The sequence below is a fragment of the Anomaloglossus baeobatrachus genome, chromosome 5 (genome assembly GCF_048569485.1).
Source record: "Anomaloglossus baeobatrachus isolate aAnoBae1 chromosome 5, aAnoBae1.hap1, whole genome shotgun sequence".
In the NCBI taxonomy this organism is placed as follows: Eukaryota; Metazoa; Chordata; class Amphibia; order Anura; family Aromobatidae; genus Anomaloglossus; species Anomaloglossus baeobatrachus.
Genome location: NC_134357.1, coordinates 12,120,753 through 12,145,122, shown reverse-complemented (window position 1 = coordinate 12,145,122; position 24,370 = coordinate 12,120,753). Strand labels below are relative to the sequence as shown.

General features: G+C 49.0%; 1 protein-coding gene across 2 annotated transcripts in view; it reads left to right on the top strand.

The window, feature by feature from the left end:
• The window catches only part of PDCD4 (programmed cell death 4), a 102,431-nt gene extending 90,542 nt beyond the window's left edge, over nt 1-11,889 (top strand). For both annotated transcript variants that reach the window (XM_075348224.1, XM_075348225.1), the window contains exon 12: nt 11,217-11,889. In XM_075348224.1, the coding sequence (XP_075204339.1) occupies nt 11,217-11,277 (61 nt within the window). In that variant the 3' untranslated portion in view covers nt 11,278-11,889. The remainder of the gene's footprint in view (nt 1-11,216) is intronic.
• The last annotated feature ends 12,481 nt before the right edge of the window (nt 11,890-24,370 follow it).

Below are 24,370 nucleotides of genomic sequence, written 5' to 3'. Positions count from 1 at the left end.
TCAGGTACGCACGTTCCTGCAGGGGGTTGGTCGCATTCTCCCTCCGTACAAGAGGCCGTTAGACCCATGGGATCTGCACAGGGTACTTATGGCTCTCCAGGAGCCGCCCTTGGGGCCTCTGAGGGATGTTTTTTTCACTTTCTCGACTGTCACAGAAAGTGGCTTTTTTAGTAACGGTCACGTCTCTTCAGAGAGTGTCCGAGCTAGCAGCGCGGTCATCCAAAGCTCCTTTCCTGGTGTTTCACCAAGACAAGGTAGTGCTGCGCCTGATTACGGGGTTTCTCCCTAAGGTGGTATCCCCCTTTCATCTCAGTCAGGATATCTCCTTACCTTCCTTTTGTCCTCATCCAGTTCTTCGATATGAATTGGATTTGCATTTGTTGGATCTGATGAGAGAGCTCAGAATCTACTTTTCCCGCACGGCGCCCCTGCGCCGCTCGGATGCACTCTTTATACTTGTCGCTAGTCAGCGCAAAGGGTCGCAGGCTTCCAAAGCCACCCTGGCTCGATGGATCAAGGAACCAATTCTTGAAGCCTACCGTTCTGCTGTGCTTCCGGTTCCATCAGGGCTGAAGGCCCATTCTACCAGAGCCGTGGGTGCGTCCTGGGCATTACGACACCAGGCTATGGCTCAACAGGTGTGCCAGGCAGCTACCTGGTCGAGTCTGCACACTGTCACCAAACATTATCAGGTGCATACCTATGCTTCGGCGGACGCCAGCCTAGGTAGAAGAGTCCTGCAGGCGGCAGTTGCCTCCCCGTAGGGGAGGGCTGTCTTTGCAGCTCTAACATGAGGTATTTCTTTACCCACCCAGGGACAGCTTTTGGACGTCCCAATCGTCTGGGTCTCCCAATGGAGCGCCGAAGAAGAAGGGAATTTTGTTGCTTACCGTAAATTCCTTTTCTTCTAGCTCCTATTGGGAGACCCAGCACCCGCCCTGTGGTCCTTCGGGATTTTTGGGTTGGTTTTTCGGGTCCACATGTTGTTCATGTTGAATGGTTTTCAGTTCTCCGATGTTACTTCGGAGTGAATTTGTTTAAACCAGTTATTGGCTTTCCTCCTTCTTGCTTTGGCACTAAAACTGGTGAGCCAGTGATCCCACTGGGGGTGTATAGCCAGAAGGGGAGGGGCCTTACACTTTTTAGTGTAATGCTTTGTGTGGCCTCCGGAGGCAGTAGCTATACACCCAATCGTCTGGGTCTCCCAATAGGAGCTAGAAGAAAAGGAATTTACGGTAAGTAACAAAATTCCTTTCTTTCTGGTGACCGGCTGTTTGGTGAGCGCTTGGATGAAATCATTAAACAGTCCAAGGGTAAGGATTCATCCTTACCTCAGCCCAGACAAAACAAACCCCAACAGAGGAGGGGACAGTCGGGGTTTCGGTCCTTTCGAGGCTCGGGCAGGTCCCAATTCTCCTCGTCCAAAAGGACTCAAAAAGATCAGAGGAGTTCAGATTCTTGGCGGGCTCAGTCACGCCCAAAAAAGACAGCCGGAAGACCCGCTACCAAGGCGGCTTCCTCATGACTTCCGGCCTCCTCCCTCCGCATCCTCGGTCGGTGGCAGGCTCTCCCGCTTTGGCGACATTTGGCTGCCACAGGTCCAAGACCGTTGGGTGCGAGACATTCTGTCTCCCGGGTACAGGATAGAGTTCAGTTCTCGTCCTCCAACTCGATTCTTCAGAACGTCTCCGCCTCCCGACCGAGCCGATGCTCTCCTGCAGGCGGTGTGCTCTCTAAAGGCGGAAGGAGTGGTGATCCCTGTTCCTCTTCAAGAGCAAGGTCACGGTTTTTACTCCAATTTGTTTGTGGTTCCGAAAAAGGACGGATCCTTCCGTCCCGTTCTGGACCTAAAACTTCTCAACAACCACGTGAGAACCAGACGGTTCCGGATGGAATCCCTCCGATCCGTCATCGCCTCAATGTCTCAAGGAGATTTCCTAGCATCAATAGACATCAAGGATGCTTATCTCCACGTACCGATTGCACCAGAGCATCAGCGTTTTCTACGCTTCGTTATAGGAGACGAACACCTTCAGTTCGTAGCCCTGCCCTTTGGTCTGGCGACAGCCCCACGGGTCTTCACCAAAGTCATGGCAGCTGTAGTGGCAGTCCTACACTCTCAGGGACACTCTGTGATCCCTTACTTAGACGATCTGCTGGTCAAGGCGCCTTCTCAAGAGGCATGCCAACACAGCCTGAACGTGGCGCTGGAGACCCTCCAGGGTTTCGGGTGGATCATCAACTTTTCCAAGTCAAATCTAACCCCGACCCAGTCGATAACATATCTTGGCATGGAGTTTCATACTCTCTCAGCGATAGTGAAGCTTCCGCTGGACAAACAGCGTTCACTGCAGACAGGGGTGCAATCTCTCCTTCAGGGTCAGTCGCACCCCTTGAGACGCCTCATGCACTTCCTAGGGAAGATGGTGGCAGCAATAGAGGCGGTCCCTTTCGCGCAGTTTCATCTGCGTCCACTACAATGGGACATTCTCCGCCAATGGGACGGGAGGTCGAAGTCCCTCGACAGCAACGTCTCTCTCTCTCAGGCGGCCAAGGATTCTCTTCGATGGTGGCTACTTCCCACCTCATTGTCGAAAGGGAAATCCTTCCTACCCCCATCTTGGGCGGTAGTGACGACAGATGCGAGTCTGTCAGGGTGGGGAGCAGTCTTTCTCCACCACAGGGCTCAAGGTACGTGGACTCAGCAAGAGTCCACTCTTCAGATCAACGTTCTGGAGATCAGAGCAGTGTATCTTGCCCTACAAGCCTTTCAGCAGTGGCTGGAAGGCAAACAGATCCGTATTCAGTCGGACAACTCCACAGCGGTGGCATACATCAACCACCAAGGAGGAACTCTCAGTCGGCAAGCCTTCCAGGAAGTCCGGCGGATTCTGACGTGGGTGGAAGACACGGCTTCCACCATATCCGCAGTTCACATCCCAGGCGTGGACAACTGAGAAGCAGACTTCCTCAGTCGCCAGGGTATGGACGCAGGGGAATGGTCTCTTCACCCGGACGTGTTTCAGGAGATCTGTCGCCGCTGGGGGATGCCGGACGTCGACCTAATGGCGTCTCGGCACAACAACAAGGTCCCAGTTTTCATGGCACGGTCTCACGATCACCGAGCTCTGGCGGCAGACGCCTTAGTTCAAGATTGGTCGCAGTTCCAGCTTCCTTATGTGTTTCCATCTCTGGCTCTGTTGCCCAGAGTGCTGCGCAAGATCAGGTCCGACTGCCGCCGCGCCATCATCGTCGCTCCAGACTGGCCAAGGAGGTCGTGGTACCCGGATCTGTGGCACCTCGCGGTAGGCCAACCGTGGGCACTACCAGACCGATCAGACTTGCTGTCTCAAGGGCCGTTTTTCCATCAGAATTCTGCGGCCCTGAACCTGACTGTGTGGCCATTGAGTCCTGGATCCTAGCGGGTTCAGGATTGTCTCAAGAGGTCATTGCCACCATGAGACAGGCCAGAAAACCTACTTCCGCCAAGATATACCACAGGACGTGGAAAATATTCTTGTCTTGGTGCTCTGCTCAGGGAGTCTCTCCCTGGCCATTTAGATTGCCTACCTTTCTTTCCTTCCTGCAATCTGGGTTGGAAAAAGGTTTGGCGCTCAGCTCCCTCAAGGGGCAAGTCTCAGCGCTATCGGTATTTTTCAGAAGCGCCTAGCACGACTTCCTCAGGTACGCACGTTCCTGCAAGGGGTCTGTCATATCGTCCCTCCTTACAAGCGGCCGTTAGAGCCCTGGGATCTGAACAGGGTTCTAATTGCTCTCCAGAAGCCGCCTTTCGAGCCTATGAGGGATGTTTCCCTTTCTCGCCTTTCACAGAAAGTGGCCTTTCTAGTAGCGGTCACGTCTCTTCGACGAGTGTCCGAGCTAGCAGCGCTGTCATGCAAATCTCCCTTCCTGGTGATTCACCAGGACAAGGTGGTTTTGCGCCCTATTCCGGAGTTTCTCCCTAAGGTGGTATCCCCGTTTCATCTCAATCAGGATATCTCCTTGCCTTCCTTGTGCCCTCGTCCAGTTCATCAATGTGAAAAGGATTTGCATTTGTTGGATCTCGTGAGAGCGCTCAGGATCTACATTTCCCGCACGGCGCCCCTGCGCCGCTCGGATGCACTCTTTGTCCTTGTCGCTGGCCAGCGTAAAGGGTCGCAGGCTTCCAAGTCAACCTTGGCTCGGTGGATCAAGGAACCAATTCTTGAAGCCTACCGTTCTGCTGGGCTTCCGGTTCCCTCAGGGCTGAAGGCCCATTCTACCAGAGCCGTGGGTGCGTCCTGGGCATTACGACACCAGGCTACGGCTCAGCAGGTGTGCCAGGCGGCTACATGGTCGAGTCTGCACACTTTTACCAAACACTATCAAGTGCATACCTACGCTTCGGTGGACGCCAGCCTAGGTAGACAAGTCCTTCAGGCGGCGACTGCCCACCTGTAGGGTAGGGCTGTTTTTACGGTCCTATCACGAGGGGTTATTATACCCACCCAGGGACTGCTTTTGGACGTCCCAATTGTCTGGGTCTCCCAATGGAGCGCCAAAGAAGAAGGGAATTTTGTTTACTTACCGTAAATTCCTTTTCTTCTAGCTCCAATTGGGAGACCCAGCACCCGCCCTGTTTGCTTAGGGATTTTTGTTTTTTTGGGTACACATGTTGTTCATGTTGAATGGTTTCGGTTCTCCGATGTTCCTTCGGATTGAATTTGTTCTTAAACCAGTTATTGGCTTTCCTCCTTCTTGCTTTGGCACTAAAACTGAGGAACCGTGATCCCACGGGGGGGTGTATAGGCAGAAGGGGAGGGGCCTTACATTTTTAAGTGTAATGCTTTGTGTGGCCTCCGGAGGCAGTAGCTATACACCCAATTGTCTGGGTCTCCCAATTGGAGCTAGAAGAAAAGGAATTTACGGTAAGTAAACAAAATTCCCTTCTTTGCAGGTGTATTTGATAAACCACTCTGAATACGTATTTGAGGGTGAAGGGCATGGAGTGTTGTAGTCCAGAAACAATGAAAAATAATAAGAAAACAAGTCTAGATATTTATTTATTTTAATTTTTTTAAGGAGATTTTTCATTTTGAATTTTCTTTACAACCATACAGCCTGGATTATTAGTTCCAGACCGTATAGCTGTAAAGCGCTGTGCCCGGCTAAATCACTGCGTATGAACAACTCAGACCCTTCACAACATCAACTTTCCTGTGTAAGAAATGTCATGATGTCCTTCAAGAAAATCTGTCACCATCTTTGAGCCGCACAATGGAGGGGCACAGACTATTTCCAACGCTGACACTTCCTGTAGTTATGATGAATCACGTTTTTTGAGTTTTTTTTGTCTGCTGGTCCTCTCACTGATGAGCTTCGGCACTTTCCACTCCCCACTATTGATTGGTGGCTTCCTGTCTATGCACAGCGTAACTGCCAGTGGTGGAGGGCAGAGCAATATGGAACACATCATTCAGAGAAGCCTTAATGGACTAGTTCATAAATCGGCGTAGGGGTAATCAAATTTACAATTTGCCAAAGGCAACTAAACCCCTATACTAAAGACTATTAAATAAAACTTTAATATGAAGCACTAATTGCATTAAAAACGCACAGTATGGGACTGTTATTGCTAATAGCACAACTTAATTCCTTATCTTATCAATCCCTATGGATGAGACACCGGTCGTGTGTCTATACCATTCACCATAGAGTTCAGTAGCTGTAGTCCCTATACTGGCTGTTTAAAACCTAAGACTCAAGCCTCTCCAACAGGTAATAATAATAATAATAATAAATGATTTTATTCATTTATATAGCGCTATTAATTCCACAGCGCTTTACAGGAACACTGTCCCCATTGGGGCTCACAATCTAAATTTCCTGTCTGTATGTTTTTGGAGTGTGGGAGGAAACCGGAGAACCCGGAGGAAACCCACGCAAACACGGGGAGAACATACAAACTCCCTGCAGATGGTGTCCTTGGTGGGATTTGAACCCAGGACCCCAGCGCTGCAAGACTGCAGTGCTAACCACTGAGCAACCACAAGACTGCAGTGCTAACCACTGAGCCACCATGCCTCCTATGTTTAAATATACAGGCGTCATCAGGGGGAATGAGGCTCAAATGCGTCAAACAGGCAAAAAAAAATCCCCTCATAAGCCGACACGTGGCAACTAATTACAAGGTAAACCCTGCCTCTTTCCTGCACTACAGAGCGGACTGGGGCCTCCCGGCTGCTCCCGCTCCCTCCTGGCACCTCATCTCTGTTAGTGCTCCCTAATCTGTACACAGAGCGCTCATTCCCCATTGTGTATACAGCGATCAGGAAGGCAGAGAAAGTAATAAACCACCTCTGCCTTCTGTATGGGGAGTCTGGCTGTGTCTGACAACCAGCTTTCCGCTGCAATAGAGTAATATGTGGACCGTTTTGGCCTATGGCTGGTTTGGAAGCCGTTAAAGAGCAATGATGACTGCTCAGTAAAATAGGTCAGTAGTAAAAAAAAAAAAAAAAAGGGATCACCGCTTAAACAGAAGCCGCGTCTTCAGCTTCTCTCTAATAGTCATATGGCCACTATGAGCATGGGACTTGAATAAATCTATATTGCAGCCCATAATATGGGTTATCGTGTTTTGTGAAAACTCTGAGGCCTCCACCGCACAGACACAAAAGAATACAGCAGCGGCAAAGAATGTGAAGGAGATTTTACCACATTCCTCTCATTATATAAATCCTAAAATCCATGTAATAACTGATCAGGGGTCAGGCTGACACGTTGCCCCTTGTTTGTTTTTGTACTGAATACCCAACACCTAAAATAAGCTTCAATCATCACTGGAATGAAGCGGGCACAATCTCCTCCCTAGAAACATAAGAAATGACGTTGGGCAGGAGACTGTGTATGCGGCATCGTGTACTGCAGCTGTCACCCTACGGCTGAGGTCCGGTCTGTCAGATGTTACCTCTGCATTTCTCCCTTTTACACCTCAGTGGGCCCCGGGTTCTGCGCGGATCATTATCTTTGCCTCTGACACATGCACTATGATGCAAGATTACACAAAAGTCTATACACTTGAGACTTTGTATCCAATCTGTAAAAAATCTGCACATTCGGACATCCGTATGACATTATTGCAAAAGTGTAAACAATCGACATTCCCTCAAGTTCACAGTATTTTTTTACACTACATGTTGATGTGAGTTTTTAGGATATGTGCACACGCTGCAGATTTGGTGCAGAGATTTTCTGCATGAAATCTGCACTTTCTGGCAGAAAAATGCAACTAAAAATGCCTGTGTTTTTGGTGCATTTTTCAGTGCATTTTTTTTTTTTTTTTTAGTCCATGGATTGAAAGGCCAAAAAACGCAGGACAAATCGCCTTAATAATTGACATGTTGCAGATTACTTCTGCAGCAAAATCTCTACCAAATCTACAAGGAAAAAAAAAGCATTGTGTGCACAGCACTTTTGTAATCTCATAGGCTTTTCTGGGTTTAGGCTATATGCCCATGTTGCATTTTTATTTGCAGAAAATCTGTACATAAAACGCATGTTTTGGCAGAAAAAAAAGCAGCTTAATGCGTTTGCACATTTTTTTTTTTACATACTTTTTATCCATGCTTCTTTTTGTGCGTTTTTTAGTCATGGCGACTGAGCAGGTTCAGGCGCTGTACCCCCGCAGTCACCGGCTGATCTCGCTGCCAGAAGCAGCGCCCATGCTGCTTCCGGCAGTTTAACCCTCTATATGCTGCCATCAGTGCAATTGCAGCATTCAGGAAGCAGGGAGGGGAATCTCTTACCTCTCCCTGGCGGTCAGGTCCCTGTAATGCGATCACAGGGACCCGATCGCTGCCACCGCTGGGTTGTTACCATGACGACCCCGGGTTACTGAGGTACAGATTGCCTCATAGACCAGGGCACCTACGTCATCGGAGTTCCCTTACAACAAGGTCCCATAGGTAAAGCCCATGAGGACTAGGTGCAGGGAACCCCTGTGACATCACAAGGTGAACAGAGTTCATGCTGGCGGATCTGCAGGAAACCCCGATGATCCGCAGGCATGAACTCTATTCACCATGTGATGTCACTGGGGTTCCCTGTAGCAAGGTCCTGTAGTAAGGTCCTGTAGTAAAGACTGCGAGATGAGGAAATGGCTGCACGGAACCCCAGTGACATCAAAAAAGCACATAAAAACACACAAAAAAAAAGCAACGTGGGCATTACACATGCAGTTTTTTCCTGCGTTTTTCACTGACTCCATTTGAGGTCAATTGGTGAAAAAAGCAGGAAAAACGCAGAAACAATTGACATGCTGCATCTTATTTCAGCAACAAAAACGGCAAGGAAAAGAGAAGCAACGTGCGCACAGCAAGTCAGGATTATTCATAGACTTTGCTGGGATGATTTCTCCTTTCTTTTATTGATTAAAAGAAGCAAGGAAAAAGCAACATGGGCACAAGGCCTTAGGATAGGTATGCAGATTTTGGTGCAGATTTGTCAAAAAACGCACTAAAAAAACCCACCGTGTGCACATAGCCTAAATATCTGTTTCACATGTATTGTACCATCAGTAGCTGCAGACTTTCAGTGCAGAAAACACAACAAAAATCTGCAGCAATTCCTCCAAGACTGAAGTTTTGTAAAGGGCATAAGATGAAGTGGCTAAGTAGTGTCCTCTACTACGCTCGATAGGGTGGTCATATAACTAGATCTCCCATTAATCCTGACCCCTTTCCGTTTGGGAAGCTGTGCTGTCGGCTGCTGCGTAGCTTGTGGTTTCTGCCGCTGACCAGTCCTCGCTCAGTTTCTGCAGTAAATTTGTGTCTTTGAAGAAGGAAAGATAATTTCCTCTTTAACAAAGAGACGCCAGAATGCACTTAAAGTAAGAGGTTTGTCTTCTGCTTGTAAACCTTTTATTAAATGTAAATCCCTTCACGTCGGGGCATGTGTGAAAGGGATCAAGGCAAACGCCACACATGTACCGCAGCCATTAATGGAGCTTTCTGGCTTTGCTTTGTACGTGGTGAGCTCTCAGGGCGGCTCCTTCCTACCTTGTTGATGAGGTAACCACTGAGCAAATGAGCGCATGGTTGTACTTTTCAGGCTCCTCTATTTCGTTGTGATGTAGAGAATCTCCAGTAAATACAGTCCCTGACAGAAGTTCTGTCGCTAATCCATGTTATGTAAATAAAAGCGTATAATCTGACTTTATATTCATCCATTGGTTTTATAAATTACTCTTTTGAAAGCTGAAACCCTCCCAAATTTGGTTTAGAAAATTAAAGTTTCTGCAAAGCTGAAATATTGATCATTTAATGAACACTGAAAGGTCAGATTTTGTCAAGACAAATCTTTTGTCACCCACAGAAAGTAATGTGAAATTCAAACAAATAATTAACTTCTAATACAAAGATATGTTGCATAACATTGGTGAATGAAGTTGTGGTGCTATTAGAGCCATATTTAATATTTTGTGACTTCCATGAGCTTGAAGGACTGCTTCCATGCGGTTCAACAATGATTCATACAATGTATTGATGAAGTCCTAAGGAATAGCAGAGAATGCATCTTACATGCCTCCCAGAGGTCATCTAGATTCTTTGGTTTTGTCTTCCAAGCTCCCTCTTTCATCCTACCCCAAACATGCTCAATGATGTTCCTGTCTGGTGATGGGGATGGCCAGTCCTTGAGCTCCTTGGTCTTCTTTGCCAGGAGGAACTTTGTTGTAGAGATGGGTGTATGAGATGGAGCACCATCCTGCTGCAGAATTTGACCCCTTTTATGATTGGGAATGTAAGAGGTAGCTAATACTTCTTGATATTTTAGGCTATTGATATTGCCTTCCACCTTGCAAATGTTTCGCACACCCCCATACTGAATGTAACCCCAGACCATGATCTTTCCACCACCAAACATAACTGTTTTCTGGATCCATACGGGCTCCAGTAGGTCTCCTGCAGTATTTGAGGCGGCTGTGGTGTAATTCAACTGAAGATTCATCATAGAAATCCTCCTTCTGCCACTTTTCCAGCATCCATCTGTTCAGCAGACTGTGGGACTTAGCAAATGCCACATGTTTTTTAATTGCCTTTTGTTTAGTGCTGGCTTCTGAGCACTGATTCAAACATGGAGGCAATTTCGAGACAGAATCCTACAAACTGTTCTAGGTGACACAGGGACTTGAGGTGACCAGGCCTGTTGGAGCTCTGCTGCAGTGGAAGAGGGGCTGGCTTTGGATTTTCTAACCAACAAACGTTCCTCCTGAGCAGTTGTCTTGCGGGGTCTGCCGGACCTGGGCTTGTCAGAAACATCTCCAGTCTCTTCAAATCGTTTTTGAATTCTTTGTACTTGACGCTGAGACACATTAAAGGTGCCAGCCACCTCTGCAGGGGATCTGGTCTTTAGCCTCTTGATAATCAAGGCTTTGGTCGCAGGATGGATTTTTGGCATGTTGTCAGAGGTCAAGTTGTAGTTCAAGTGACGGTCCGGGGTGCTGGGTTTCTTTTTATACACACCCACTAATTATCCGATCATTTAATGAGCACAGGTGAGGATGTAAACTAGGATTGGGTGCATTATATATGACAAGGCGACAAAACTTTTTTGTCTTGCCAAAATCTGACCTTTCTGTGTTCATTAAATGATCAATATTTCAGCTTTGCAGCAGCTTTATTTTCATAACCTAAACCAAATTTAGGAGGGTTTCAGCTTTCAAAAGAGTAATTTACAAAACCAATGGATGAATTTAAAGTCAGATTATAAGCTTTTATTTACATAACATGGATAAGCGACAGAACTTCCGTCAGGGACTGTAATATGTGCAGAGGAGATGACAGCAGCCTGGCAAAGCTCAACATCCGACACTTCGGACCGGCAGCATTGTCTCACCGCTGGACTAAACTGTGTCTTCTCTGATCCCTCTGCACCGTCGGAGGATGTCAGGGGGGACTGACGCTCACCAGGGCAACACTAGCTCTACAGCTTGTAAATGCTGCTCCTGTTGCCTAGGAAACCAGCCACCTGTGATAGATTTCAGAGGTGACCGGTAACCCAGGCAACGAGCTGTAAACTATAGAATTAAACATCCGTCCATTCTTGAGACAAATTTAATAACAAGTAAATTGCAAAGTTAGTTGTTACAAATATTCTGCGATGATTTTTTTTTTTTTCCCATTAATCATGCTGAAAGAGACTACATTAAAATGTAATTTCTTTTCTTTTTCTCTCATCAGAGGCAGAAAACGATTTGTGAGTGAAGGAGACGGCGGGCGCCTGAAGTTTGAGAGCTACTAGAGGATGTGACGCCGGGAGGCGGCACGGCCGGGCACAGTTAACGTTTATAAATCTATATTCGTTGTTATGGGTACAAAGCCTTTCTATTATAGTTTTCTAAATAAAACCGTTTCAGAAGTTGACTGGTTGGGGTAGGTCGCAGTGCGGAGTGCTGGAAGACCCGTGTGTGTCCCCGTGTAACCACATGTAACGGCCGCTCTGGTGTCCTGTGCGGTAGATCACTGAAGACTCGTTATCGCAGGGCCCGTGGCCCCGTCACCTTCGCTGGCTGCTGCTGCTGCTGCTCTTTATACACGTTTTTGCTTTGGTAGCTGAAAGGGAGAAGTGACTTGTTCTGTATAATTTATCCATTTGTGCCAGAGGGGCAGAGTTTTTACTTTTTATTTTTTTTCCCCCAAAACAGATGGATTGAGAGGGGGAGGGGGATATTTTTTATTTGCCTTTCCTGAGAAAAACACATTTTTGACATGAAAACGTACAGTATATGGTGGCTGGAACATCTATTTTTCTACAAAAAAAGAATAAAAAAATATAACTGGACATACGAGCTAAGTTCTGCTAGAACGCGTGTGTGTACATATGAGTGCAAAACTAAATAAATGTTTAGTGACGCAACAACGGGCTCAGCTGGTGTTTGTGTGCGGCCGGCACGGTCACCATCAGGCAGTGACACCCGGACAGGCGATCTCCGCCGGTACAGCTCGTGGATAGTTATGGATTACATGGGACTGTATAGATGAAACAGCATTTACATTGTATGGTTTGTTTTTTGTTGTTATCGGTGGTGTCCTCATCATCCTCTGCATCATTCTGGGTCTCCCAATAGCTCAATTTCCGGATCAAGTCTGACCGAGTGTCCGTGTTCCTTTAGTCAATCTTTCGCTTCTGGCACAGATCCTGTAGCATCCATTTACAGCTGCGGTCGTAACTCCTCTCCAGTCCTTGTCCCATGGCTGAGCTGGTGGGGTTGGACATGACTGCGTCCAAAACTTGAATGCCTCCCCTATGGCCTGCTGGGTATGCTCCTGTGCCTCCCTGGTTGTTGAGCCCTGGACGGTGTCTGCGAACACCAGTCCACTGCAGCTCCTCTGGATAAACCAGGCTGAGTAGTATCCCACAGCTGCCACCAATTTGTGGAGACACGGGGGTCAGCGGGTGCTCTCCTGTGGAGACACGGGGGTCAGCGGGTGCTCTCCTGTGGAGACACGGGGGTCAGCGGGTGCTCTCCTGTGGAGACACGGGGGTCAGCGGGTGCTCTCCTGTGGAGACACGGGGGTCAGCGGGTGCTCTCCTGTGGAGACACGGGGGTCAGCGGGTGCTCTCGTCTGCTGGCCCGGCCGCCTTTAGAAAGACAGCATGGCCCAGGGCTCATCCCAACTGAACGCCCGACCTCCTTAACCGTGGGCGGAACACTACTCAGACAATACAGGGTGAGGGAATCACAATAATTAGACTTTATTGGATCCCCAAACAATTAACGGCACATGGCACATAACCAGCAAAACCACAGAATGTAACCAGCAACAGTTTCTCCCCCTTCCGCTGCCTCACCAGGGATTAGTATGTCTATGCCTCAGAGCTTCCAGGGCTACTTACTCCAATCCAGAAGCACCCCGCTTTCGGCGGGCACCCACAGAGAATGGAGTAACGCTGGATTTAGGAAGCTGGCTGAGGACCGCAAAGCCTGTAGCCAGGTGACTGGATTGTCCCGAGCTGGATTCCTTCTTTAGGTAGTCCTTGCTATCTCAGCCGAATCCTTGCATTCGATGCTGAAGTCCATGTAGTGTTATAATCCAGGTTCGGTTATGGCTTGCCAATCGGATCCGCAGGTCCTAGATTGGTATCATGTAGCAAGAGTCTACCCGGGCAATGCACAGTCCTCCTTCTTATACCCCTGAGCTCTCCATTCAGATCATTGGGGTCTTCATGATTGGTGGATAAGACTGGGCTCTTATTGGCTAGATTTCTAGCCGTATATAAAATATCCCTAGTAGTAATGGTCTCTGGCAGAGACAAGGGAGGGACAGCTAAGTTTATCACATCTAGCAATACACATAGTGATACAATGGGAGGTTCACATAATTGATTTGTCTGGGTATCTGACCTTCACTGGCCAAGGCAATTACATGCGTCAACAAGAACTTTAACCCTGGACTCCTTAAGCTAGGTTCACACACAGCGACGTCGCTGTTACGTCACTATTTTCTGTGACGTAACAGCGACCTTGTAAGTCGCTGTTATGATCGCTGCTTAGCTGTCAAACATAGCAGAAGCGATCATAACCACACGCGTCGCTGTGCTACATCTGCAGCGAGCCGCGCACACTGCTTAGCGCTGGCTCCCTGCACTCCTAGCTACAATACACATCGGGTTAATTACCCGATGTGTACTGCAGCTACATGTGCAGCCGGCAGCACAGGCAGCGTGAGAGTGGCGGAGGCTGGTAACGAAGGTAAATATCGGGTAACCAGGGAAACGTCTTCCCTTGGTTACCCGATGTTTACACTAGTTACAGCTTACTGCAGCTGCCAGACGCCGGCTCCTGCTCCCTGCTCGCTTCATTTCGTCGCTCTCTTGCTGTCGCACACAGCGATGTGTGCGTCACAGCGGGAGAGCGACTACCAGAAAATGAAGCAGGACATTCAGCAACGAGCGGTGACCTCACAGCAGGGGCGAGCTCGTTGCTGGATGTCACACACAGCAACAGGACGTCGCTGCAACGTCACAGAAAATGGTGACGTAGCAGCGATGTCGTTGTCGCTGTGTGTGACACCACCCTAAGAGTCTTGTAGAAACAATGAGGGGCTTATCCCCCGTTTATAAACAAATTATCATCATGTCTGGCTGAATTTTAAGAAACTTAACCCATGCTAGAAACTAACAGAGTCCATGTCGCCACAATTATGTCTGCACCTAAAAAGTTACTCGGCTACCGTGTCTCCCCGAAAATAACACAGGGTCTTCTATTTTTTGCTCTGCAAAATGGGCTAGGGCTTATTTTCAGAGGATGTCATACAACCATGAACTATGAGCTTTGGTCACATGATGTGATAACACTGCAAGGAGGACCTCTGTGACATCATTGGGATATACACCCTGGGACCCCTAGAAGAAGGGGGGGTCCTGTGAAATTTCCCAGTGTGCTCTGCCATACCCCTATTGCGAGTCCTGAATACCAGCCTGTCTCCTGTTCGTTTCTTTTAGACTCCTGCAATTAGGAGACCTGTGGTCACATGACTGTAAAGTCAAAGGTCCTCGAACAATCTGCACCTCGGAATACAACTGCTCGGGCCCCTAAGATAGTGGGACCTGAGAAACTGGGACGTTTGACTCCTCGTAACACGAGCAATGACTGTAACTAGGGCTTCTGTTTCAAGCATACTCCAAAAATCATGTAAAATCATATTGGGGTTTATTTTCGGGGTAGGTGTTGTATTCGGGGATACGTGGTACTAGTTGTTTAGCTTCAGCATTTTTAAGCTATTTTGACATTGGATTTGCAGTAGACATATTCACCTGAAAAGCACAAAAATCTACAGGCCGCTAATAAGCTGTCCCTTCAGAGGTGAAGTTTACAGTATTTACAGTATATCCCTTACGAACCTCGAGATGCAGAGTGACGGGCTGATTTATATTGAACTAGCTGTACTTACCCGGCTTCGCCCGGGTTAATAACTGTTGTTAACAAAATAGAATGTATTAACATTCCCGGGATAGAATGTATAAATAGAATGTATTAACGCCCGGGATAGTAACTGTCTCTCTCCCATTCTCTGTCTGTCTCCCCCTCTGTATATATCTCTGTCTCTCTCTCTTTGTCTGTCTCTTTCCCTGTCTGTGTTTCCCTGTCTCTCTCTCTCTCTGTCTCTTTCCCTGTCTGTCTCTGACTGTTTGTCTCTGTCTGTCTCAATCTCTTTCCTTGTCTGTCTGTCTGTCTCTCTTTCCCTGTCAGTCTGTCTTTTTGTGTCTGTCTTTCCCTGTCTGTGTCTGTCTCTTTCCCTGGCTGCATTGTGACACGCCAACATTCCATATGAGGGCGTGGCTGCGCATTCTTCTGAAGTTCTGGCTGCACTGTGGCTCCCAGCTCCATTCGCTTTAATGGAGGCAGGTTTTTTTTGGTGAATAACTGTAAAGAGCGGGGTTAAAATTCCCCCTCAAAACATAGCCTATGACGCTCTCGGGGGCCAAACGTGTGAGTGTGCAAACTTTTTGTTGCTGTAGCTGCGACGGTGCGGATGCCAATCCCAGACACACACACACACACACACACACACACACACACACACACACACACACACACACACACCTTTATATATTAGATATCCACTGATGTACCTGATAGATCATCCTACAATGGGGATCGGGATCAATGCATGGTCATCGGTGCTCAGCTAAATGGGCCAATATTTTATTAATTACCAATGTGTTTTTTTTTTTTTATTTTTTAATATAGCAGCATGGAGAGTTTTTCAAGAAGGATGTGATCAAAGGAAACAATCTCAAGAAAGGGGATCCTGTGGATGGAAAGGATCAGAGGACGGGAACAATGGTCCTCAGGCCTCACTCGCGAGAGTATGAATCGCATGAAAATCTCGCATTGCACTCGAACCAAATGTTAGTCAATGACAGAGAGAAGATGGTAATTTCTTTTTTTTCCTCATCCAGATTCTGGATGAGAAAAAAAGTGCCGAAATCTTCCGAGTCTCGCCAATACAAGTGAATGGATGTGCGGAAAAAAAAAAAAAAAAAAAAAAATGGACCATCCCAGTAACAACCATTTTTTACAGATACATAACCATTTTGCAGCAGAAAACATTGTAAATGAAAAATAGTTGCTGAGAAAAGAAAACCTGACAGCCCACGGATGACCAGAGAGGGAAAAAAAAAAAATCGTCCTACTTTTCTGGATGAAAGTCGGACAGATTTTTAATATGCTTGTGTGACCCCCAACCTTATAAAGGAGCTCAGACAAGGATATAAAGAATCATTGTGATATGGGTGACTTAAGAGTAGATTGTGAATTGTCCCGGTGAGAAGGATCAGAGGTGGATGTGAAGAATCGTTGTGATGACCAGGCTCTGCAGTCAAGGAAACTGCAGCTGAATACAACACTAGCGTTGAGCGGACCCAGATTGGCAAAATCCGGATCCGCACGGTTTGAGCGGCAGATCCGAGTCCGACCCGGACGCGGGATTCCGGGTGCACGATCCGGATCAGTTTTTTTTTCTTTTTCTCTCTCTCTCTCTTTCGTCCCGGATTCCACTCCCCATTGACATATATCGTGCCGGATTCCGGATCCGGACTTCTTTATCAACCCGCCGCGGATCTGCCGGACCCAGATTATTCCCAGTCCGCTCAACTCTAGTGCCAACTAATGTGAACCTACGGCTACAACAGCAATGATGTCTGAGGGAAGGCAAAAACCGTATTACTGAGCAGAGAGAGAATGTGGCCCGGTCTGAGGAATCCAGACTACTTTTACCCATGTGTGGATGGGAAGGTCAGGATTTGGAGCAAGGAGCAGAAGTCTTTGACCCCTCCCGGATACTCTGTGACATAAAAGGTGGGAGAACTGTTTCTGGCTCCTCTGATACTTTGTGCATTATTGGTGCCCTGTCACCACATCAGAAGTAGCAGTTTTTTGGGGGTTTTCTTGGCATTTTATCCAGTGCTAATTTTATGCTTTCTACCAAAGGGGTGTGGCCTACAGGATTATCTGGAGGCGTGGCTTTAGACTGCTTTGCTTAATTACACTGAGCCACACCCCTTTGGTAAAGGCCATAACAATTCGCCCTAGGTAGTAAGGCCGTTGTCTCTGCAGCAGGATGCATGTTATGGAGTCGTACATTGGTTCCAGAAACACAAGGGTGAGGTTCTTTTGCTTCTTAGGCCCTGTTCCCACGGGAGAAAATACCTGTGGATTTTTCTGCAGGTATTTCCGCAGGGTCCCCCAGCAGCTCCCCGGAATCCGCAGCTACTATCAATTTATGCGGAAAACCTACGGAAAATGTGTGGAATTCGTGCGTTTGTACTGCGGATTTCCCCCCTGTATCTACATAGTAGAAAGGCAGGAAATCCGCAGGAATAATTGACATGCAGTTCTTTGCGGCAGTGGAAATTCCGCAGCATTTTCCGCAGGTGCAAAATCCGCAGCATATAAACAGCACTCCCCAAATCACATAGGATAACATGGGGAGTCTGTGTACTTGCGCAAACCTGCGGATTTATCTGGAAAATATGCAAGTTTTCCGGCGCAAAATCGGCAGGTATTTTCTCCTGTGGGCACTGGCCCTTAGGCCTTCAAATTCTCCAGAAATTCATCTTGTAGATCATCTCTGGGACGAGGTAGCGTGGGCTGCTCTCAGATTGGCAGTAGCTCCACCGAATCATCCCATCTACAGGCGCACATATCTGCCATATCCACCACATACTGGCTGCAGTTAGCACCCTCTAGTGGGTAGAGCAGGGAGCCAAAAAACTATCCTTCTGCACTGTGTGCAGAATTATTAGACAAATGAGTATTTTGCTCACATGATACTTTTTATACATGTCGTCCTACTCCAAGCCGTATAGGCTGAGAGCCAACTACCAATTAAGTAAATCAGGTGATGTGCATCTCTGTAATGAGGAGGGGTGCGGTGTAATGACATCAACACCCTGTATAAGGGGGGCTTAATTATTAGGCAACTTCCTTTCCTTTGGCAAAATGGGTCAGAAGAGAGATTTGACGGGCTCTGAAAAGTCCAAAATAGTGAAATGACTTGCAGAGAGATGCAGCAGTCGTGAAATTGCCAAAGTTTTGAAGCGTGATCACCGAACAATCAAGCGTTTCATGGCAAATAGCCAACAGGGTCGCAAGAAGCGTGTTGGGATAAAAAGGCGCAAAATAACTGCCCATGAATTGAGGAAAATCAAGCGTGAAGCTGCCAAGATGCCACCAGTTTGGCCATACTTCAGAGCTGCAACGTTACTGGAGCATCAAAAAGCACAAGGTGTGCCATACTCAGGGACATGGCCAAGGTAAGGAAGGCTGAAAACCACCACCTCTGACCAAGAAACATAAGATAAAACGTCAAGACTGGGCCAAGAAATATCTGAAGACTGATTTTTCAAAGGTTTTATGGACTGATGAAATGAGAGTGACTCTTGATGGGCAGATGGATGGGCCAGAGGCTGGATCAGTAAAGGGCAGAGAGCTCCACTCCGACTCAGAAGCCAGCAAGGTGGAGGTGGGCACTGGTATGGGTTGGGATCATCAAAGATCAACTTGTGGGACCTTTTCGGGTTGAGGATGGAGTGAAGCTCAACTCCCAGACCTATTGCCAGTTTCTGGAAGACAACTTCTTCAAGCAGTGGTACAGGAAGAAGTAGCTATCGTTCAAGAAAAACATTATTTTCCTGCAGGACAATGCTCCATCACATGCATCCAACTACTCCACACTGTGGCTGGCCAGTAAAGGGCTAAAAGATGAAAAAATAATGACATGGCCCCCTTGTTCACCTGATCTGAACCCCATAGAGAACCTGTGGTCCCTCCATAAAATGTGAGATCTACAGGGAGGGAAAACAGTGCACCTCTGCACTCAATGTAGATGGTAAACAGATCAAGCAATGACAGAATCTATGGATGGTGGCTGCTGAGTGTCATCAGAAGAAAGGTGGCTATATTGGGCACTCATTTTTTGGGTTTTGTTTTTGCATGTCAGAAATGTTTTTCTAAATGTTGTGCAGTTATATTGGTTTACCTGGTGACAATAAACAAGTGAGATGGGAATGAAGGGAATTTTGTTTACTTACCGTAAATTCCTTTTCTTCTAGCTCTAATTGGGAGACCCAGACAATTGGGTGTATAGGCTATGCCTCCGGAGGCCGCACAAAGTATTACACTCAAAAGTGTTAAGCCCCTCCCCTTCTGCCTATACACCCCCGTGCTCCCACGGGCTCCTCAGTTTTGGTGCAAAAGCAAGAAGGAGGAAAAAGAATTATAAACTGGTTTAAAGTAACTTCAATCCGAAGGAATATCGGAGAACTGAAACCATTCAACATGAACAACATGTGTACACAAAAAAACAGGGGCGGGTGCTGGGTCTCCCAATTAGAGCTAGAAGAAAAGGAATTTACGGTAAGTAAACAAAATTCCCTTCTTCTTTGTCGCTCTATTGGGAGACCCAGACAATTGGGACGTCCAAAAGCAGTCCCTGGGTGGGTAAAATAATACCTCGTAAGAGAGCCGTAAAACGGCCTCTTCCTACAGGTGGGCAACCGCCGCCTGAAGGACTCGTCTACCTAGGCTGGCATCCGCCGAAGCATAGGTATGCACCTGATAGTGCTTCGTGAAAGTGTGCAGGCTCGACCAGGTAGCCGCCTGACACACCTGCTGAGCCGTAGCCTGGTGCCTCAAAGCCCAGGACGCGCCCACGGCTCTGGTAGAATGGGCCTTCAGCCCTGAGGGAACCGGAAGCCCAGCCGAACGGTAAGCTTCGATAATTGGCTCCTTGATCCACCGAGCCAGGGTTGATTTGGAAGCCTGTGACCCTTTACGCTGGCCAGCGACAAGGACAAAGAGTGCATCCGAGCGGCGCAGGGGCGCCGTACGAGAAATGTAGAGTCTGAGTGCTCTCACAAGTGCAAATCCTTTTCACATTGGTGAACTGGATGAGGACAAAAAGAAGGTAAGAAGATATCCTGATTGAGATGAAAGGGGGATACCACCTTAGGGAGAAATTCCGGAACCGGACGCAGAACCACCTTGTCCTGGTGAAACACCAGGAAAGGGGCTTTGCATGACAGCGCTGCTAGCTCAGACACTCTCCGAAGTGAAGTGACTGCTACTAGAAAAACCACTTTCTGCGAAAGGCGTGAGAGAGAAATATCCCTCATTGGCTCGAATGGTGGTTTCTGAAGAACCGTCAGCACCCTGTTCAGATCCCAGGGTTCTAACGGCCGCTTGTAAGGAGGGACGATGTGACAAACCCCCTGCAGGAACGTGCGTACCTGTGGAAGTCTGGCTAGGCGCTTCTGGAAAAACACAGAGAGCGCTGAGACTTGTCCCTTAAGGGAGCCGAGCGACAAACCCTTTTCCAGTCCAGATTGAAGGAAGGACAGAAAAGTGGGCAAAGCAAAAAGCCAGGGAGAAATACCCTGAGCAGAGCACCACGACAGGAAAATTTTCCACGTCCTGTGGTAGCTCTTGGCGGACGTAGGTTTCCTGGCTTGTCTCATAGTGGCAATGACGTCTTGAGATAACCCTGAAGACGATCCAGGACTCAATGGCCACACAGTCAGGTTGAGGGCCGCAGAATTCAGATGGAAAAACGGCCCTTGAGATAGCAAGTCTGGTCGGTCTGGTAGTGCCCACGGTTGGCCGACCGTGAGATGCCACAGATCCGGGTACCACGACCGCCTCGGCCAGTGTGGAGCGACGAGGATGACGCGGCGGCAGTCGGCCCTGATCTTGCGTAACACTCTGGGCAACAGTGCCAGCGGAGGAAACACATAAGGGAGCTGAAACTGCGACCAATCCTGAACTAAGGCGTCTGCCGCCAGAGCTCTGGGATCTTGAGACCGTGCCATGAACGCTGGTACCTTGTTGTTGTGCCGGGACGCCATGAGATCGACGTCCGGCACCCCCCAGCGGCAACAGTTCTCCTGAAACACGTCCGGGTGAAGGGACCATTCCCCTGCGTCCAAGCCCTGGCGACTGAGATAATCTGCTTCCCAGTTTTCCACGCCTGGAATGTGAACTGCGGAGATGGTGGAGGCCGTGGCTTCCACCCACAGTAGAATCCGCCGGACTTCCTGGAAGGCTTGCCGACTGCGTGTGCCGCCTTGGTGGTTGATGTATGCCACCGCTGTGGAATTGTCTGACTGAATTCTGATCTGCTTGCCTTCCAGCCACTGCTGGAAAGCTTTCAGGGCAAGATACACTGCCCGTATTTCCAGAACATTGATCTGAAGCGAGGACTCTTGCTGGGTCCACGTACCCTGAGCCCTGTGGTGGAGAAAAACCGCTCCCCACCCTGACAGACTCGCGTCCGTCGTGACCACCTCCCAGGATGGGGGTAGGAAGGATTTCCCTTTCGATAATGAAGTGGGAAGAAGCCACCACCGAAGGGAAGCTTTGGTCGCCTGCGAGAGGGAGACGTTCCTGTCGAGGGACGTCTGCTTCCTGTCCCATTTGCGAAGGATGTCCCATTGAAGAGGACGCAGGTGAAACTGCCTCCATTGCTGCCACCATCTTCCCCAGGAAGTGCATGAGGCGTCTCAAGGTGTGTGACCGACCTTGAAGGAGAGATTGTACCCCTGTCTGTAGTGACCGCTGCTTGATCAGCGGAAGCTTCACTATCGCTGACAGGGTATGAAACTCCATGCCAAGGTATGTCAGCGATTGGGCCGGTGTCAGATTTGACTTTGGAAAATTGATGATCCACCCGAAACTCTGGAGAGTCTCCAGGGTAGCGTCGAGGCTGTGTTGGCATGCCTCTAGAGAGGGTGCCTTGATCAACAGATCGTCCAAGTACGGGATCACCGAGTGACCCTGAGAGTGGAGGACCGCTACTACAGTAGCCATAACCTTGGTGAAAACCCGTGGGGCTGTTGCCAGGCCGAACGGCAGTGCCACGAACTGCAGGTGTTCGTTCCCTATGGCGAAGCGCAAGAAGCGCTGGTGCTCTGGAGCAATCGGTACGTGGAGATAAGCATCCTTGATATCGATCGATGCAAGGAAATCTCCCTGGGACATTGAGGCGATGACGGAGCGGAGGGATTCCATCCGGAACCGCCTGGTCTTTACGTGTTTGTTGAGAAGTTTCAGGTCCAGGACAGGTCGAAAAGACCCGTCCTTCTTTGGGACCACAAACAAGTTGGAGTAAAAACCGTGGCCCTGTTGCTGAAGAGGAACAGGGACCACCACTCCTTCTGCCTTCAGAATGCCCAGCGCCTACAGAAGAGCCTCGGCTCGCTCGGGAGGCGGGGATGACCTGAAGAATAGAGTCGGGGGACGAGAGGTGAACTCTATCTTGTAACCGTGAGACAGAATGTCTCTCACCCAACGGTCTTTTACCCGTGGCAGCCAGGTGTCGCAAAAGCGGGAGAGCCTGCCACCGACCGAGGATGCGGAGTGAGGATGCCGAAAGTCATGAGGAAGCCGCTTTGGTAGCGGCACCTCCGGTGGTCTGTTTAGGACGTGACTTAGACAGCCATGCATCAGAGTTCCTTTGATCTTTCTGAGGCCTTTTGGACGAGGAGAATTGGGACCTGCCCGCGCCCCGAAAGGACCGAAACCTCGACTGCCCCTTCCTCTGTTGGGGTATGTTCGGTTTGGGCTGGGGTAAGGATGTATCCTTTCCCTTGGATGGTTTGATGATTTCATCTAAACGCTCGCCAAACAATCGTTCGCCCGAAATTGGCAAACTGGTTAAGCGCTTTTTGGAAACAGAATCTGCCTTCCATTCCCGTAGCCACAAGGCCCTGCGGAGTACCACCGAATTGGCGGCTGCAACCGCCGTACGGCTCGCAGAGTCCAGGATAGCATTAATAGCGTAAGACGCAAATGCCGACGTCTGAGTGGTTATGGACGCCACCTGTGGCGCGGACGTGCGTGTGGCTGCGTCAATTTGCGCTTGACCTGCTGAGATAGCTTGTAGCGCCCATACGGCTGCGAATGCTGGGGCAAAAGAAGCGCCGATCGCTTCATAGATGGATTTCAACCAGAGCTCCATCTGCCTGTCAGTGGCATCTTTGAGTGAAGCCCCATCTTCCACTGCAAGTATGGATCTAGCTGCCAGTCTGGAGATTGGAGGATCCACCTTGGGACACTGAGTCCAGCCCTTGACCACGTCAGGGGGGAAAGGGATAACGTGTATCCTTAAGGCGCTTAGAAAAACGCTTATCTGGACAAGCATGGTGATTCTGGACTGCCTCTCTGAAATCAGAGTGGTCCAGAAACATACTCGGTGTACGCTTGGGAAACCTGAAACGGAATTTCTCCTGCTGGGAAGCCGACTCCTCCGCTGGAGGAGCTGAGGGAGAAATATCCTAATTGATGGATGCAATAAGGTCGTTCACTATGGCGTCCCCGTCCGGAGTATCAAGATTGAGAGCGGCCTCAGGATCAGAATCCTGATCAGCTACTTCCGCGTCATCGACCAGCGATTCCCCTCGCTGAGACCCTGAACAATATGATGATGTCGAGGGAAAATCTAAGCGAGCTCTCTTAGTCGGTCTGAGGCTGGGGTCTGTGTCAGAACCCTCAGCTTGGGATCCATGAGATACCCCGGGAGGACATTGTTGGTCCAACTGAGGTGGGCCCGGGAACAAAGAATCAACAGAGTCCCTGTGCTGAGATACCGGTCTGGACTGCAAGGCTTCCAGTATCTTAGCCATAGTCTCAGAGAGTTTTGCAAACTCCGTCCCTGTCACCTGAACAGTGTTAGCAGGTGGCTCCCCCTGGGCCCCCCCTAGCAGAGGCTCTGGCTGAGCAAGTGCCACAGGGGCCGAACAGTGCAGACAATGAGGGTCAGTGGAACCTGCCGGTAGCGGGGTCGTACATGCGGCGCAGGCAACATAATAAGCCTGTGTTTTGGCACCCCTGCCTTTCGTGGGCGCCATGCTATTATCTTCCCTGAGCAACACAATAGGGTATATAGCCAGAAATCAACTGTGCACTATACAGTGTAAAATAAACATATAATGTTACACTACTGCACAATGGGGCTAGCACCACAGGTGCTGCTTACCACCCGCTTAAAGCGGTTGTGAGGCCACCAGAGTCCCTGCCTGGGTCTCCCAGATTTTGTCCCCCTCTGCAGCGTCCGAGTAGCTGACAGGAATGCGTCCTGAGGAGAGGAGGGAGCCGTGGGCGTGACCCAGAAAGAGCGGGAGCTGGTGCCTGCACTGTGCACAGTGAGGGGAGTGGAGTATGCAAAGCATGCTCCAGCCCTCAGTGCTGCTCGTTCTATGCAGCGTCCCGCCCTTCCCCTGCCTGTCAGGGCTATGGGCGGGAGGAAAGGAAACTAGGCCGCAAAAAGCCGGGGACTCTAGTAATAAACGCGGCCGCCGTAAAAGCGCGGCCGGCGTGGAAGTCCCCGGCGCA